Source organism: Orcinus orca, chromosome 21, assembly GCF_937001465.1.
Source record: "Orcinus orca chromosome 21, mOrcOrc1.1, whole genome shotgun sequence".
Taxonomy (NCBI): Eukaryota; Metazoa; Chordata; class Mammalia; order Artiodactyla; family Delphinidae; genus Orcinus; species Orcinus orca.
Genome location: NC_064579.1, coordinates 22,224,066 through 22,243,270, shown reverse-complemented (window position 1 = coordinate 22,243,270; position 19,205 = coordinate 22,224,066). Strand labels below are relative to the sequence as shown.

Genomic DNA, 19,205 nt, shown 5'->3' with positions numbered 1-19,205 from the left:
GACACGGGTTCGATCCCTGGTCCGGGAAGATTCCACATGCCACGGAGCAACTAAGCCCGTGTGCCACAACTACTGAGCCTGCGCTCTAGAGCATGTGAGCCACAACTACTGAGCCCATGTGCCACCACTACTGAAGCTCATGTGCCTAGAGCCCGTGCTCCACAACAAGAGAAGCCACCGCAACGAGAAGCCCACGCACAGCAACGAAGAGTAGTCCCTGCTCGCCACAACTAGAGAAAGCCCACACGCAGCAACGAAGACCCAACACAGCCAAAAATAAATAAATAAATAAATTTATTAAAAAAAAATATTAAACAAACACCATGAAAAAGGTTCACAGACTGTTAGTGCCAATCGCAGCGGAATTATGCTACTAGAAAGTGCTTGATACTAGGATCTATGTCATTAGATGCTCATCTGTGTAAAACAGCAAACAAATCACAGAGTTTATTTATCACAGCGTAGAATACACTGCCGGTGTGGGACAGGGGAAAGCACAGGAGTTTTGTGGTCAGACCTGGGTTGGAATCCTGGCTCCAAAACATAAAGCTGTGTAAATTCTTATACATTACTGACATGCTTTTTAGCCAACAATCAATCATGTCCTCGCAGAGGTAACAGGGCTTCTCTCACAGGGGCGCTGGGATGAAGCGCATATAATATGCATCATAAACTCCTGAGGCAGAACCTCAGGCAGGACAGTTTGTCCTCCCCTGTTTTTTCCTTTTGGGACAAAGGACTTGTGTTTATTTCTGTCTGGAGTCTCTGGAAATTTAATTAAAATTTACCAGCAAATAATTAGGCCCCAATCAATTCCTGGAAAGCTCGGTTGGGCCAAACATTCTGAACCTGGTATAAAGAACACCATCTCTAGATGTGACCTTCAGGATCTACGTAAGTCTCTGCTGCCACCCACCCAGGTTGACAGTCAGAGCCTCAAAGTCACATCCCACTCTGCCACAGGGCCCCCTGGTTTCCAAGATTGTTGACCCCAAGGCCTAATCATCAGAGACACAGCACTTGTTTAAGTTGGTTTTATTAACCCAATTCCAGTCATTCCAATGCCAAAAGTAAGATCCCGATAAGGAAAGTCCTGCCATCATACCTGCGGTCCAGTCCCCAGGCACAGTCAGGCAGCACCCGGCAGTGCACTCGGTCTGTCCATAGCCTTCGTAGAACTGGGTCACCAAGAGGTGGGACAGGAAGAGAGGGGGACAGTCACACCTCTGCTGGAAGTGCTCAGTAACTAAGTTCCTCTAGCTCGTTTGGTAACCTCAGCCCATACACTACAACACGCTTTATTACAGCACCCAACGTATTCACCCATGTAGGAGACAATGCCGTTCACAGGTCACGCCGTGCACCACCTGCCCAGGGACTCACTCGCTCCGTCGGCTCGGCTACTTACCACCCAGTCTCTGCTGGCTCCCCCTCCCCCTTCGAAAGGGTCTCTGCATGCTTTGCAGGTCGCCTTATCACTTACTGCCAATGCCCATGCCCTCACACCTGATCTAAAGGCATCTTCTGTGCCTCACCCTAGAGAAAATCACCCAGTGGTAGACACACATGCATATTCTGCCTGGGGTAAAAGATATATACAGGCACACTTCATTTTATTCGCTTTGCAGATACTGCATTTCTTACAAATTGAAGGTTTGTGGCAACGCTGCTTTGTCAGATGACGGTTAGCAATAAAGTATTTTTAAATTAAGATATACACATTGCTTTTTAGACATAATACTACTGCACACTTAACAGACTACAGACTAGTGTAAACATTACTTTTATCTGCACCAGGAACCCAAAAAGTTCACGTGACTGGCTTTACTACGATATTGGCTTTGTTGCAACATTGGCTTTACTGCAGTGGTCTGGAACTGAACCTGCTGTATCTCCGAGGTGTGCCTATACCCCTTTCTCCAAGCAACCTAGGAATAACATGATCTTCCAAACAACAATACGGCACACGGAGGAGAAGAAGAGTGCCTTTTGGAAAGCAGACTCCTGGGCAGGACTCGGTCCGAGACCAGGGGTGGGTGCGGAGGGAGGCGCCTCACCTGGCAGCCCAGCGCGGCTCTCAGGAAGGTCAGCACGGTGGCGGACACGGGCGCTGCTCCTGTGATCATCAGCCGTACTTTTCCTCCCAGGCTCGACTTGCAAGGCAGGGAGAGGGGAGAGGGTGAGGGGCAAGTGACTGGAAGGTGGCGGGCTTCTCAAAGATTCCTTCTTGGAACCCCGATACTCTAACCCACCAGCTCCTTGTCTGCAGGCTGCACAGAACTCACTGCGCCCGACGACGCACAGGCACCCCAAGGGGGACACCTGACTGGAGTTTGGTTCCACCCGAAACCACTCCATTCACTCTCAACAGGTGTGGAAAATAAAGCAACACCTCTATACCTGCAGGTGTTTTAAGGAATTAGAACAAGAGTGTCATGGGTTTATAGCAACCACCACCTTCTGGGGGACATAATATTATTCCGTATTCTTTATCACTCATGCCTAAAAAAATACCTCAAGAGTTCCAGAACAGTAAAACAAAATGGAGAATCAGAAAGGCTATGCTACCTGATTCCTTTTCTGCCCTGGATAGCTAAACACTGTTCAGATTTATCTTGGACACTGAGGTTTTGCTAATGGCTTTGTCCTTAGTTTTTAGAAATGTGCCAGAAATTCTCCCTCTCACCTTCTCTTTTAAAAACAGTCCTCACACAATATAGGGGTAGGGGATTAAGAGGTACAAACTATTAGGTATAAAATAAGCTACAAGGATATATTGCACAACATGGGGAATATCGCCAATATTTTATAATAACTATAAATGGAGTATAATCTTTAGAAATTGTGAATTACTATATTGTACACCTGTAACTTATATAATATTGTACATCAACTATACTTCAATTGAAAAAAAAAAAGAGCCCTCACAGAAAGTTTGAAAGGCAAAGGCGTTTACATGACAAATAACCGTTGTGAGTCAATGTGCTACCTGTATTTTGTGGAAGATCAACTTATCCCACAGGCTGTTGTTTCTGATGATGCCACTGCGAAGCTCAGCTTCTTTCCTCCTGGAGGCAAAGTCCAACAGCCATCGCTTCAGCGTGGTGTTTGCCTGAGCAAAAATCTAATAAGTCAAGAAGCAAGAAGGTTTCACAATAAGTAGGATGGCGAGATACTAAGAAGTCAGATAATAACAAGTGTCGGTGAAAATGTAGAGAAATTGGAACCCTCATACACTGCCTGTGGGAATGTAAAATGGTGCAGCTGCTTTAGAAAACAGACCGGCAGTTCCTCAGTTAAACACAGAGTTACTGTACGACTAGCAATTCCGCTCCTAGGCACACACCTGAGAGAATGAAAACACATGTCCACACAGCCTCTTGCCCGTGAATGGTCACAGCAGCATTATTCATAATAGCCAAAAAGCAGAAACAACCCAAATGCCCATCAATGGATGGATGGATAAATAAAACGTGTTGTATCCATGCAGTGGAATATTATTTGGCCATTAAAAGGAATGAGGTATGGATGCATGCTATGACATGGATGGACCTTGAAAGCATACTAAGCAAAAGAAGCCAGCAACAAAAGAATATTGCATGATTCCATTCGCATGAAAATCCAGAATAGGGGAATCTATAGATTCAGAAAGTAGATGAGTTTTTTGGGTGGTGGAGGGAGGTAGCAGGGTGGAGGATGATACCACATCCTTTTTGAGGTGATAAAAATGTTCTAAAATGGACTGTAATGATGGTTGCAGAACTCTGTGAATGTACTAAAAACCTTTGAATTGTACACTTAATGGGTGAATTGCATGTAATGTGAATTATATCTCAATAAAGCTGTTTTACAGTTTTTTAAAAAAGAACTGTTAAGAAAATGAGAAGGTTGGCACTTCCCTGGTGGCACAGTGGTTAAGAATCTGCCTGACAATGCAGGGGACACAGGTTCGATCCCTGGTCCAGAAGATTCCACATGCCGCAGAGCAACTAAGCCCATGCGCCACAACTACTGAGTCTGCGCTCTAGAGCTCGCGTGCCACAACTACTGAACCCATGTGCCACAACTACTGAGCCTGCACGCCACAGCTACTGAAGCCTGCGTGCCTAGAGCCCATGCTCCACAACAAGAGAAGCCACTGCAATGAGAAGCCCGCGCACCACAGCAAAGAGTAGCCCCCGCTCATCGCAACTACAGAAAGCCCGTGGGCAGCAACGAAGATCCAACGCAGCCAAAAATAAATAAATTTAAAAAAAAAATGAGAAGGTTCTCATAGATGATGAAAGCCATGTCTCAAAATAAAGAGTATTAGAATTGCCCAGTCCAAATTCATTCTGGAGACTGCTCACACCACACGGGTCCTGCCCCAGCTGTGGGGTCCGTGCTCTAAAGGCTCACCATCTCCTCTCGGTCCCTGGCTTGGTTTAGCACGTCTCTCAGGGTGGCTAAGTAAGTAATATTTCTCATGCAGTGGGGCTTTACAATTTATAAAGCCTTTTCATATGATGTAATTAGCATCTTTATGAGATGGAGGAGGTAACAGTCCACTGTAAAGATGAGAAAACAGAGGCTCAAAGAGTTTATCATGAAAATAAAACAAGCTCCACCTCACACCTGTATTGTGCCTTCCAGTTGACAAGGTGTGTCCACAGGCACTTTCTCTTATAACCGTCACTCACAGCTCTGGGAGGTAAAAGCATTCAGCTTTATTAGCAGAGGGGTAAACTGCAGTCCCTCGAGAGAGTAAGGGCAGCGGCCATGGTCACACATGGTCTTGGACTCAAGGTCTGGAGCTCTGCCCCTTCTCTTCGCTTGGCACTTACTCGGTCAAACATCCGGTTCAGCAGTCTGGGGACCACAGGGAAGACGGTGGGTTGAAGGGTCTTGAGATCATCCATAAGCAGCCTGATGTCTCCTTGGAAAAATCCTATTTTAGCTCCGTGACTCAGCATCAAAAACTAGAGAGGTAAATGGAAACATCCAACATGTCATCATTGCAGCAGGCATCACACAACACACACAGACACACAAGGTTCCAGTGTTAGCATTTCAGACCAGCTTCCAGAAATCATAAAGTTCCTAAATGTAGGGAGCTTTTAAAACAACGTGCTTGCGTCCTTGTACAACACGGGCATGTGGCATCGCTCTCGATTATCCTGAAGATAAAAGGACTAGTAAGAAACCAGGGAACGTGGTTTTCAGTGATTATCAGAGAGCTTCTGCTATTTTAGCTTCAATAATAAATATCTGCTGAATGAATGACATTGTATGCGATAATCCAAGTATTTTTAGCCTTCTAGAAACTTTAGGTCTAACTTATTCTCATCAGAAAAACTTAGCTACTTGCCTTAGCTTTTTAAAGTCTCATCTCTTCTATCTGAATCTAACTAAAAAATTCTGAGTAGTCAGAATACGCTGCGGCTGAGGCACTAGGCCATCTGTACCGCAGCAGTTTGCATTCAGCTGTAACCTAGTGCCTGAATTTTTTCCTGTCTGATGCAAGCTGCACTGGCAAGCCACAGGCACTTGACAAAGAGTCTGCCTGTTTTAAATTTTAAAAAGAAAGAGAGATTCAAGAGATGATGCAACGGAAGTACAAACGGTCTCAGGCTTGAAAGCAGAAACAACTAGAAAGGTTCATTGTTTAAAAATTAAAGCTCGGAGGTTTCTGTTCAGTGTGGCCTGCCTCCTGGGCACACTTTGAAAACTAGTTCCACTGTCAACAGGTCTGCAATCACTCTGTAAACTCACAAGGTCTCCTGAGGCGTGCAGGAGACACAAGTATCTGATGGAAGATCCTTGATCCTTTGGGGGAAGTGAATCCTACAGGGCAGCAGCTAGTCAAAGGGCCGGGATTTTATCAGCTGCCCCGCTCTCTCTAACACCTGCCCAGTACCTGCAACACAGCTGGTGCCCCGTGAACATTCATTAAATGAGTGAGCAGTGCTCACTGCTTCTCCTATAAGCATACAATCCAAAACTGTCCAAGAAGGAAAAAAGATGGTTCTTGGTCAGTTTTTAAATTAGTCACACACTCGTGTATGAGGAGCTCAGGCAGAGGTCAGCTAAAGGTCATCCCGCTTTGCCAAAGGCACTTGGAATATTGCTGAAAAAATGAATCTGGAATCAACTTGTGCCTTATGAACAAGCACGGTCAAAAATAGAGACTTCCCTGGCGGTCCAGTGGTTAGGACTCCGTACCTTCCACTGCAGATAGCACGGGTTCGATCGCTGGTCGGGGTACTAAGATCCCAGAAGCTGTATGGCGTGGCCAAAAAAAAAAAAAAAATAGAGACTTCTTACAGAACTGAAGCCTCACCAGCCTTTGTGGGATGGTATTCATAAAAATTCTACATTCACAGCTCATCTTTCTGAATTCACGTCCATATTCGTGTCCTTCAAAAGTCTGAGCTTCCAATTTTAAAATGAGTATTAAAGTTCAAGTATCTGGACCCAGAAAAAAAATTATACTCTTAAATAATTAGCTCAATTTCTAAAATGGGCCTGAGCAAAGAACTCTCTACGTAGAGGACAGTCTGCACACTCAAACTTATCTGCGTGAACCACTCATGCATGTGTGCAATGGTAAAAACGAAATGTCTGTGTCACTAGCATTCAAGACAAGTGCTTTCTGTAAAACACAACAACTTAGCAGAACACAACCAAACACATATGCACAAACAAAATAAAACTCAGTGCCTACCTCTACAACTTTCTCAAACATGTGGGCGAGAGGCAAGAAAGAGATCAAAGTATCATCTGAGGAAGCAACGAATGCACCCTGGAAAGCAAAGACACCAGACAGGCAGAAAAGCATTAGCATTTCCAGGAATTTTCCATTTTGTTATTATAAATTACAAATTATTAATCTTAATATTAACATTAACTGTAAACATTTACTTCAATGATTCATGAATTTTAAGTTTTCTTTGAAGGTCAATAAGGAAATTAAAATTTCACTTGGTAAGGTACTAAATGTTGAACTCTGTTTAGAAAGTATATACGGAAAGGATTAAGAAAGTGTAAGTATAAGTGAAAGTGAGATTGAGCTTCTGCAGTCGCCAAAGGTGCCCATTCCCCGAAACCATTAAGCACAGGCTCCTACCACAAAAAGCAGACCGTATGGAGCCCTCCCAGAGACATGTAATTTGCAAAAGCAAATTATGTAAAAGTGTGCAAAGGATATGAGGGAAAGGCATTCATTATATTATTCAATAAGTACTTTTTTAAACGGCAAGTTTGAAATAGACCTTTGGCGTTACAGACTGAATTGTGACCATCCCCCTCAAAGTCATATGTTAAAGCCCTAGCCCCCAAAGTGACTGTATTTGGAGACAGGGAAGGTCATTAAGGTTAAATGAGGTCATGAGGGTGGGGCCCTGATCCAATAAGGCTGGTGTCCTTGTAAGAACAGGAAGAAACACCAGAAACCTCTCTCTTGTTCTCCGTATGCAAACAGAGGAGAGGTCGGGGGAGGGGTGGTGAGGGGCCTGCGGTCTACAAGCCAAGAAGGGAGCCTTCACCAGAACCAAACCTGCTGGCACCTCGATCATGGACTTCTACCCTCCAAAACTGTGAGAAAATACATGTCTGTTGTTTAAGCCATCCAGTCTGCGTTATTTTGTTGCGGCAGCCCAGGCAGACTAAGATACTTACAAAGCAAACTTTAAGATTATAGGAAGTAACTAAAGTTTGAGGCTTTAATCCTTCTTATAAAGTGGAAGCCAAATCCAATCAAGCATAATAAATAATAAAAACGATAATAATCCAAAAAGCCTTCAGCAGCATTTAACATTTCTTTGTCAACTTAAAGAAATTAATTCTTTTCCATACTAAAATAGGAGATAAAAACAAGAGAGTCAGTTCTTCTCTGTCCTTTCCTGGAAACATTTATAGAGCAGTATCCAAATAAAGTTTTACCATATAAAAGATGGAATAAATTCTGTCAATTCATCCTAACGGTCACAGCAGGAGTTGGGGATTAGGTCCACAGTGAAAACTATTTGGGAGAAGGTGAATGTACGAAAGCTCAGACCTTATCTGTATTTCAGACAGTGTTTCAAATACAGCCCATGCCTAACATGATAGTAGGGCTTTTACCACCTTCATTCTTGAGGCCTGATGCCAACCAATGGATATGAAGAAAGATGACAATATCCCCAAAGTTTACCTCTGTCATTTTAATAAATGCTGAACAATCGCTCACTACATTTCGATGGGTGATCAGTGCTCCTTTGGGGTTGCCTGTGAACACATATGAACAGAACAAAGTTAGAGGACAGAAACTCCATCCAAGAATGATGGACATGACAGAAGCCCAGAAACCCCCTATCATTAGAGCCTCTGATGCCTGTAGTGTGAGGTACATCCATGAAAGCCAAAAGTTAGTCACATTAAATTCCTGAGCCATCTGCAATCCTTTAAAATGAAACTTATTATCTTAAACCATCTTTACTAATATGGGCAAGTTTTAGAGGGTGTGTGTAGCAGTAAGAGAAGAAAATCCAGCAATTTTATTTCTGGAAACCATGGATACACTTTGTCCCAGGAAGATGGGTGATCCTACCTACTGTGACCTTTCATAAATGTTTGAGGACGTGCTCAGATTCTGGGAATGTCTTATAGAGCTACCGTAAGACAGGCTTGAACACTTCTGTCTCTTCTAGTTCTAGTCCATCTATAGCTCGAATAACTCATCCACAAGAAGAGGCAGGGAATATACACTTCCAGATACCACTCAGAAACAGTTCCTTTTCAAAACTGACCTGTAGTGCCACTTGTGAAGCAAATTATTGCAACATCTTCAGGTGCTGGAGGCTGCAGCATATTAAAAAAAAAAAAGCCAGTATAAATCAGAATAGAATAGAAAACTTTAAGTCATAAGATAATCACTCAAGATTTCTACTAGACTCTGAGCTGATTAGACACGGAAGCTACACAGAGGCTGGGGCAGGGTCGCACATGGTGCACTCACCTTGGGCTTCCGTCTGTTGGCTCTTCCCAGGTCCTTAAAGAGAAGAGAAAAAAAAAACTTAAATGGAAACATTTTCTAAATGTAAAGAACAAAAGTCATATCAAGTCAGTTCAAGCTGACTTTTCTGTGGGATTCGCTCCCAGCTGACTCAAAGACAGCACAGATTTCAAATTAAATAAACTACAGCAATTTTCATTAACCTGAACCCAAATACTTACCCATCGTTCTAAGAAGCCATTTTCTGGTTGTTTTCTCTCTTATATAAAACTATATCGATGGTATTAGGACTGGCCTTTGAAACAGGATTTATTCAGAAGACAGGAATCCAAGTCTTTTACACGTTCTTCTGGTTTCCACTCCCCTATCATAACCTTTAACAAAGCCCGGCTCTGCACCGTAATCAGAGAACCACAGCTGCTCTGTATCTTTCCAAATCCAGAGCTCAGCACAGATATGTGATCACCCCATTCTGCAGAACTGACATCTTCAATCTGGAGAGAGAAAATCAGTCTCTGCCAGACTTAACTGGTGGCCATTCTGGAGAGGCTCAACTATCTGTACTCCCCACATGGATCAGAGGAAGGATTGGGGCATCTCCGATTATAAAACAGGCCACGACAGAAGCTCTAAGACCACTCGTGAATGGCTATGAAGGTTAAGAACGACAGATTCATTTCTGAGGTACAGCATTTCCCAAAGGCGGACTCCCAGTTACTACCAAGGGCTAATTCTGATGGTGTTACTTCATGAAGGTGTCTCCATGACTACTTTAATATCTATTAATTTTTTTTTAATGAACTATTAATATTCTTTTCCTATGAAAATCGAACAGCTTGAGTGAGCATGTGGAATGAGCATGCCTAGAAATAAATGGAAATTAGATGGGTGGGCTCAGGGCTCAGTGAGTTTCTACCCAGCATACAGTTTTAAACAGTTTTTAATCCTAATCACACTTTAAATTATATATATAACAGACCACTAATTAAAAATAGGAACATTGACATCCAAATAGAAGTCAACTAAGAGTTAAAGTAACGATAATTCCACCAATCTTTTTTCTAAAATAATCTTTATCAGATCCAAATTTCCACTCATCTTTTTAAAATTCTTACATTAACTTCTTAAGATCTCTAATTCTTCAAAAATTGATGTTAAGTAAAATAAAGCAAGTTATATGCAATTAGACTTTTAATTTATTAGAAAAAAATTATCCAAATTGGTCCATTATTTGCCAAGAGAGTTTCATAGCCTGAAGCCTGACTTATGTCATTATTTAGGAAAAAATACAGCTATTATAAAAATTAAAGTTGTCATCTTTAGGTTCCAAATGCCGAAATAAAAAAGAACCATAAACAGAAGGAAAACTGAATTCTACTTAATGAAGTATTTGGGGGTGATAAAGTTTATACCCTACTGAAAATGAATAAAAAAAGACAAATCAGTGAAGTGAATAAAGAGATAGAATGATTAATCTGTGATAAAGCAGATATATTAAAATACATGTCTGTTGTTTAAGCCATCCAGTCTGCGTTATTTTGTTGCAGCAGCCCAGGCAGACTAAGATACTTACAAAGCAAACTTTAAGATTATAGGAAGTAACTAAAGTTTGAGGCTTTAATCCTTCTTATAAAGTGGAAGCCAAATCAAATCAAGCATAATAAATAATAAAAATATCCCACTCTTGGTGGGATATAGTGGTCTACTGCTCAATTCTTTCAACTTATTTGCATATTTGAAAATTTTCGTAACAAAATATTGGAAAAAATGCAAAAATACCAATGTTTCTATTTTTGATGCTATAAAAATAGACATTAATAAAAATTAGATCACATGATCAACCAAAAAGTTTTAAATTCATTGCTTAAAAATTTAATATTTTGCTTATAAAAATTTTAAAAACCCAATATGAATCATATTATACAGGTAAGTGTAAAACAATGTCTTTTATAAATATTTTAATATAAACTTTACATTATAATCTTTGGTCACTTACTTATCTAAATTTTAATCTTAAGATTACTTCTTTATCATACAGAGCAGTCAAAAAAGACAAAAAAAAGCTTGTGTATGTGTCTGTGTGTGGTGGGGGCAGCAGGAAGAGGAAAAATGGGGGAAAAGACATAATTATGAAATGGGGTTACAAGTAAAAAATACAAAAATAGGGAAATGCTAGGTGAAAATCTAGTTAAAAACCCAATTTAACAATTCAGCACATCCATTAGCTCTTATGGACTCCTGTTGTATGCTATCGTGTGTGTGTGTGTGTGTGTGTGTGTGTGTGTGTGTGTGTGTGTGTGTGTGTGTGTGTGTGTGTGTGTGTGAGTGAGAGGCAGAAGCTCTGACAGAACAAATGACATGTTCTCTGTGACAACTAAGTTCCCCAGGAAAGGTTTTATAGATCCTTCCTCGTAGCTCAAATTCTTGATAGAAGGAGAACTGTAAATAAAATTCAAAACCCTATTTTTATAACAGTTCCAGGAAAATATTTATAACATTTTCAGAAAGAGAATGACTTATTCTACTGAATCTATTACTTCCCATGATGTGCACATAATAACAAGGGCCTCCTCTTGCCCAGTTTTGGATTGAAGTTTAATCCAAAAACTGGGGAGACTAGCTTTTTGTAGGATCCGATGTCGAACAATCAATTAAGGTATGGACCACACTCGTTTTCCTAGAATGGTTACCTTTAAAGTTGTGATTAATGTGAATCTTAAATATAATACAAGAATAAATCAAATCAAGCCTCTATGCTAGACATTCACCAGGACCCTATAAAAGCAACCTGGGGAAAGGAATAACGAGGCAGATTTCTATGTCTGGCTCCGTTTAAGAGATAAATCAGTAAGTAAAAGGTGTTAAAGCCTAAAGAGGACATACAAACTTAAATCTCGGCCTGAATCTGAATTCCCATTTCCAGCATTTATTGGCATGGCTTGTCAGTGCTCTAGAGTGAGTATGTGAGCACTGCAGCTCGCCTGATGAGAACACTTCCTGTAAAATTGATGGATTACCACTGGGCATGCGGGTAGAATCCTTCTTTCCAGTAATGAGACAGAGATCTCTGCTCTCCATCTTTTACAGGACCAGCCAGAGTTGGGACTTTGTGGCCGCACTGGACACCACATTTGAGCCAGAATGACCTCAGGGAAACCCTGCAGTGAGGTGGGCAGGGCAGGGTGACTCACCTCCATCGCCTTCAAGCTGATGAGCTCCACCCCGCACTTCTTGCCTCGGTCGGACAGATTACTGCCATAGGAGTCCATGAGAACGATAGTTTTAAGGGATGGTGTTAATTTATTTTCTACACCTTCTAATAAGAGGATGGCCTTCCCTGGCTTGTCCACAAAAACCAGAGAGAGTTCAGCTGGAAGTGAAGAGACACAGTGAGGAACCAGCTCTGGGATACTAAAAGCTTGACTGTAACATCTGACACTAGGTTAAGTACTACATTTTTGAATAGGAGGGTAGATGTACATTTAAATGGAAAAGTCCCTATCATATCATGTATCAGCAAATGTAGCCTCTGTATCTAACCAATAACTATGCCAAGTGCCCCTGAAGGCCGCAAACATACCTTTGTTGATGATGTAGGTGATTGCTTCTGTCCCGAGGGTGTCGTAGAGGGGAACGATCACCATCGAATAAGCAAAGCATCCCTGTTCAATGATCACCCACTAAAGAAAACATAAAGATCAGGGTGAGAAAATAAGATACTGTGGAACCACTCCAGGGAAAACAATACTCTATAGAGATTCAACATGGAAACACCAGATGTAGCAAAACTGACATCTGTGTATCTACTACTATGTGCCAGGCACCAAAGGGATTCCCAATGAGAGCAAAACACTTGCTCACTTCTTAAAAGGAAAGTACAATTTGCCTGAAAATTTGAGGCAAATATGTGAAAAGAGAATGAACAGCATGAGAGTGACGGGCTCAGAGGCAAGACAGCCTGCAGTGGGCCTCCTTGGTGGGGGAGGTAACCGAGCTTGCCCTTTGCAAGAGCAGCACGATTTGGACAGGTGGAGAGAAAGGTAAGGGGACTCTGGGAGCCAGGACTGTGAGATCAAAGCAGGGAGGGTAAAGGGAGACCCAAGAGGGAAGAGATATGGGAACATATGTATATGTATAACTGATTCACTTTGTTATAAAGCAGAAACTAACACACCATTGTAAAGCAACTATACTCCAATAAAGATGTTAAAAAAAAGCAGGGAGGGTGGTCCAGTGGGTAAGAATCTGCCTTCCAATGCAGCGGTCGCAGGTTCGATCTCTGGTCAGGGAACTAAGATCCCACATGCCACGGAGCAACTAAGCCCACGTGCCACAACTACTGAGCCCGTGTGCCACAACTAGAGAGAAGCCCGCGTGCCGCAATGAAAGATCCTGCATGCCACAAGGAAGATCCCACGTGCCGCAACTAAGACCCAACGGCAGCCAAATAAATATTTAAAAAAAAAAGGCAGCGAGTGGGGGCATCAGTGAGCCACCAGGCTGGCAGGGACGGCCCAGCAGGGCTGTGGGGACTGGCTAGGCTGGAGCGAGGGCTGGAGCCGGCCTGAGGCCACGGGGGAGCCTGGCTCTATGTCCCTGGCAAGGTGCAGCCTCTGGGGTTTCTCGGCCAAACAGCAACTGGGGCTCTAAGGGACAGCAATCTGGCCACAGTGTGCCGTAGGGCCTGGGACTAGGGGAAGAGGGACACACTGTCTACCGGGAAAACTGTCCTGGAAGGTTCCCTAGGAAAGTGAGGAAGGAAAGAAGTGACACAGTCACTGGTCATCTTCCTCTAAACACATCAGCCACACAGCAACTGACCCGCCTACAAGGCAGATGCAGCAGCGTCCCTCTTTCACTTATAATCCTCAGTGGTGGCCATCATCCGCAGAACACACGGCACGGATAAGGGCACAGCGGCCATGGGGAGCAAGCACAACCCACTCACATTCACTTGGCCTGGAGCTGTCTCTCTCTCTCATCCTGCCACTCCACCCTCCACCACAGTGAAATGCTTCATCCCCCATCACAGACATGCTGCTCCACGCAAGCCTGCCATTGTTCCTGACATTCCCTTGGCCTCCCCACCCTCGTAGGCATCAAGACTCCACCTTGGACTTTGCTGGTAGCGCAGTGGTTAAGAATCCACCTGCCAACGCACGGGACACGGGTTCAAGCCCTGGTCCGGGAAGATCCCACATGCCACAGGGCAACTAAGCTCGCGCACCACAACTACTGGGCCTGCGCTCTAGAGCCTGCGCGCCACAACTACTGAGCCCACGTGCTGCAACTACTGAAGCCCACACGCCTAGAGCCTGTGCTCCCCAACAAGAGAAGCCACGGCAATGAGAAGCTCGTGCACTGCACGAAGAGTAGCCCCAGCTCGCCGCAACTAGAGAAAGCCTGTGCCCAGCAACGAAGACCCAAGGCAGCCAAAAATAATAAATAAATAAATTTATTAAAAACAACCCGCTGAGAAACCACTCTAATTTATAAAATAGTAGCACAGGGATTGAACCAACATGTCTTTTGGACCCAAGTAGGTCTAAGAATCAATTCAATTTCTTCAAGCCCAGTGCTTGAATGTTTCTGCACCAGCTATGCCACTATTTGTTTACTCACACTACAGGCAATAGCTCCAGAGGGCTTCTCATTTAAATGTAATTTAATACAGTGGTTTACAGAAGCACCAGGCATGGGCCTGGATGGCTAAACAACAGTCTGCTTGCCCAAATTAAGGCCAGCTCCCAGTGAGGCCCCTTCCCCATGGCCCCTGGGATTTTAAACTTTATAATCTGGGCAGAGAGAGCCCAGACCTTTTAGAGAGAAAGGATGAGAGTTTGCTACTGACAAAAATGTATCCAAGTTTCTCTGTCATTTATTAATGCCATTTTTCTAATCACAGAGGAAGCCCTTAAAGTGGGAAGACTTCTTTGTTAGTTATTTGTTCTAAGACTTTCTTCACTCGTTTTTGTTTGGGGACCTGATTTTAAAAAAACAAAAACCATGATTTTCTTTAAAAGTGATTTTTTTTTTTCCTACCTAAAGGCTAAGAAGGGCCTGGTTTGGGTTTTCATACATGTAACTCTCTAAGGCATAACACAAAGTCATGTTCTTAGAGGTAATCAGACCAAAGAATCTGGTCTGAAGCAGAGACAGGTGTGAACCCTAACTGGTTCTTCCATCTGAGACCTCTCCAAACCATGTACGGTCAGTGCCTAATGGTTAATACCTCAGGTCTGTTCTGAGAAAAGATGCCGATGAACTGATCTGGGGCCGCCTTGAAGCCCTTGTGGAGCAGCGCCGAGCCCACACACTCTGACATTTCTGCAACCTAAAACGGGGGAGAAAAAATGAGGAAGAGCATCAGGCCCAACTCAAGGAACACAGCTTCCTGTGATGGCCAAGCCTAATACCTTAGCCAAGAAGCAGCACTGCCTGCGGGGAAGAACAGGGGCAAACAGGTATTCCTTTAGTTACACATTTTTGTAAAGTTCAAGGTTTGAATCACCAGAACTCACTGTAAGAAAACTGATCATACAGTTCCTTCTGCAAAGCAAATGAACTTCACCCCAACAGCTGCAGGTCACAGATGATACATGTCAGAGTTTCTATACTTTAGTTTCGTTTCTATACTTTTATACTTCAGTTTTATAAAATTATAAAAGCAATCCAGGGACACAGAACTTTGTGTCTGTGTTTATAAAGAGCAACCAAGCAGCCAAAACTTGTCCTTTGATATAAACACACAAACAACAAGTTTGGGGGAGATCTTTAAAAAAAAAATAAGAACAAGCTCTTATCATTACGCTCCACAATTGTATTCTTGAGAATTTATTCTTTGGAAATAACCCAATCCTAACCAGAGGTTTGAAAAAACTTTAGGTACAAAGATATGTATTTCAAAATTATCTAAAGTCACAAAAGTCTAGGGGAAAAAAGACCAATGGCTGGATGGTTAAGTAAATGATGGTAAATCTCTAAGAAAATGTTCTACAGCTAGTAAATACTACAGTTATGAAAACCATATCAAACAGAGTATTTGTAACAATTTTAAGTAAGATAAATGAATACAAAAACGCATACTATTAATTACAACTATGTAAAAATAGGTAGATTCATAAAAATTAGGCAGGGCTATATCCCTGCCCCCATCCCTCATCCTCTCCTCATTCTTACCCCAAATGAACTAAAAAATTTTTTTTTGAATCTTAATTTGGAATTCTTTTCTTTATTCTCAGTTGGTATATTCTCAAGAGCACTTTAAATCCACACTCACGCCCGCAGAAAACAGAACCACACCTATTCCTGCCCCAGAAGCCTGTGGGTTCTGGCACACAGTGCCCCCCCGTATGCAGCAATGGTGGTGAAAGCAACACTGGCCAGGCAACAGCAAGAATGACATTAACATGCTTATTACTTCCATACCCCATGCACTGTTTCACAACTCCTGCTTGTGTGTAAGGGCTGGGAACCCGCGAGTACCTAGATGGTTTTCAGAGCTTATTGGGATTCTATGCATGTATTTGTATCTCTAGAACGAGGGACCAGACCTTTCTTCAAAAAACCTTACAGGGGTTCCTAGCCCCAAAAGCTAAGAATCACTGGGCTAGGGGGAAAAAGTGATTTAAATATACAAATTCAGGGCTTCCCTGGTGGCGCAGTGGTTGAGAGTCTGCCTGCCGATGCAGGGGACACGGGTTCATGCCCCGGTCTGGGAAGATCCCACATGCCGCGGAGCGGCTGGGCCCGTGAGCCATGGCCGCTGAGCCTGCGTGTCCAGAGCCTGTGCTCCGCAATGGGAGAGGCCACAACAGTGAGAGGCCCAAGTACCGCAAAAAAAAAAAAAAAAAGTAAAAATATACAAATTCAAAGTTAGCTTAAGTCTATTTTTTTACTCTTCACCAGCCTCTGTCTGAAATGTACAAATGTACTTCTGAAACCCCAGTGATTTCCAATCTGCCTTCAAACATCCCACCTGCAATGGACCTGTTTTCTCTCCTCCAGCCAATATATCAGAAGCAATAGAGGAACAGATCACTGTAGGTAACTGTAGTGTAAACCCCAAGGCTGGGCTTTCTCTTGTTTTGTAATGCAAGTGCCTGCCTTAAGCTTTGATCGCTGACCATCCACTTCCAAGCCAAGGCTGACGCATCACCAGCCATAGGCTAGATAAGGAGCCAGGCCCCCTCCCCGCATGAGGCTCCTTTGCTTTACAGATCTCCGTTGATGTTGATAACTGACAGTCTGAGCCACTTGTTTTCTCTCTTCCTGTGCTTTAAGTTCCTGCTCTTCTGTTTCAAATTCATTAATAAGAGTGAGCCCTCGAAAACCTAGGCCCCCATCTTTGACCCCAATAAAGCAGAACCCCAGGTGCTCTACGCTCTCTCTCCCCCTACCCGAGGCCTCGCTTGTGTGGCCCAGGTGTGTTGCGTCATTTCCATGTCCTGTAGTAAGAAAGCTTTATTTTTTCCAAGTTTCCTTATGGTTATTGCTGAAAGGCGTCTTGCAATCATAATATGAACCACGAGGGCCGGTCCAGCCACAATACTGGTTATTGACAGGCTGAGACCTGAACAAAACAGTAACATGACAAGAAGATGATGTAACCCAGAAGCACGTGAAGATTCTGTGAGGCCTGAAGACCATCGTGCAATGTGAAATTTCCAACACACATGAACTGTTTTTACACCACTTGTGAAAATGAGGGATCTGAAAACTACTATTTGGCTCTGGTAGGGCAGAATAAACACTGAGAAATCCCTCTGCCCACCGGACCTACAGCTCATTACTCCTTCCTGCCCAATGTTCAACGGCTCCAAGAACTGCCATGTTCCAGCACTATGGCTCGCGTGAGGCGGCCACACAGCCAGAAAACTCACCTGTTTGTATGAAAGCCATTCATAGGGTTGGTCTGGTTTTCTAGAACCTAAACATGGGCCATTATCTGAAAGGAGAAAAAAATTAAAAAAAAAAAGGATGGACTTAACATGCATAAATATTCCTAGATTCTCGTTTTAACACACATAAATATTCCTGGATTCTCGTTTGTATCTTTCATTCCACAAAGTATCAGGTAGATTCTACTGTGGTCCTCAGATGTGAAACAATGAATTCAGATTGGAAATGTTTTCTCCCTGGGTTTTGGTCTGAGTCTTTGTTTGTTTCTTTATTTCTATTTTGTTTCTTACATGGGGCAGGAGGGAGAGGGGCTGCAAGGCCGGGCAGCTTCTGGGTACCCGGGGTCTTCCGTGCCATCCTCAGGGATGAAAGGCAGTCCCATGAGCTGACACCCCACAAGTGTCTCTGACGGAACCCCGCTTCCTTGGATGTCAGTGTTTATTTCTCAAAATACGGGTCTCCTGGTCAAGCAAGTTTGAGAAATGTTGGATCAGGCGCAATTAAACAGATCTCTTTACTGCAAGAAACGCCAGAGCCTATTCTGAGCTAAAAGACGTGTGACCACGGAAGCCCCTTGGCCGCGGGGCACACCCAGCGGGACCCGTGTGCAGTGAGACTCACTCTGCGGAAGTTATGGGAGGAGACAGGGAGCTGGGAGCCAGACTGAGTTGGGAGCAAATATGGCTTTCTGACGAAAGACCCCTCTTTCTGAAGGAGAAACATGAAGCATTAGTCACACGGATTTAGTCAAATGCTCACTTGAGATCTGTACGCCCCTCTGGAAACCTTCATATAGCGTTCTGACGTCATCATAGAAATACACCAAGGGCTCGTCACTGTCCAGGAGCACGGATCTCCGGGCACCATCGCTGCCCTGGGGAAAAGACAGACAGACAGAAAGCACGTCAGCAGGAAGCATCAAAAATAAAAGTCTACCGTGTGCACCTTCAATCCTCTCCAGGGCCTGGGAGCAGCTGCTCGGTGAGCATTTGCTGGATGAACTCCAGGGCGGGACGTGCTGGCGTCTGATATAAATCATCCACCTGGAGACAAGTGCAGGCTTCAGAGAAGCAAGGCTGGGACCATGTCCATCCAGGACCCCTGGGAAAAGGAAGCAACTGAGGGAAAAAGAAAAGAGGCTCACAGACCTCTAAGCACTGGTCCTGCCAGACAAGGCTGAGGAGTCTGAGGACTGGACACCAACCCCCTAAATGCACTGTGCTGATTCTCAAACTGTGCCCAGCAGCACAGAAGACCGATTTTTGTCAGGTCTTGAGGAAAGAACACACTGTTCAGTTTTACTTCCATCATGTTAGCTATATTCTTTTGGAGA

At 43.4% G+C, this 19,205-nt stretch overlaps 1 protein-coding gene across 2 annotated transcripts in view; it reads right to left on the bottom strand.

The window, feature by feature from the left end:
* Nucleotides 1-19,205, bottom strand: part of ACSL1 (acyl-CoA synthetase long chain family member 1) — a 72,226-nt gene that overhangs the window by 13,009 nt on the left and 40,012 nt on the right. For both annotated transcript variants that reach the window (XM_004281733.4, XM_049704285.1), the window contains exons 3-15: nt 18,632-18,746; nt 17,854-17,918; nt 15,204-15,305; nt 12,552-12,651; nt 12,163-12,341; nt 8,975-9,007; nt 8,766-8,817; nt 8,171-8,244; nt 6,704-6,781; nt 4,824-4,958; nt 2,990-3,124; nt 2,058-2,153; nt 1,106-1,178 (exon numbers count right to left, since the gene is read on the bottom strand). In XM_004281733.4, the coding sequence (XP_004281781.2) occupies nt 1,106-1,178; nt 2,058-2,153; nt 2,990-3,124; nt 4,824-4,958; nt 6,704-6,781; nt 8,171-8,244; nt 8,766-8,817; nt 8,975-9,007; nt 12,163-12,341; nt 12,552-12,651; nt 15,204-15,305; nt 17,854-17,918; nt 18,632-18,746 (1,237 nt within the window). The remainder of the gene's footprint in view (nt 1-1,105; nt 1,179-2,057; nt 2,154-2,989; nt 3,125-4,823; nt 4,959-6,703; nt 6,782-8,170; nt 8,245-8,765; nt 8,818-8,974; nt 9,008-12,162; nt 12,342-12,551; nt 12,652-15,203; nt 15,306-17,853; nt 17,919-18,631; nt 18,747-19,205) is intronic.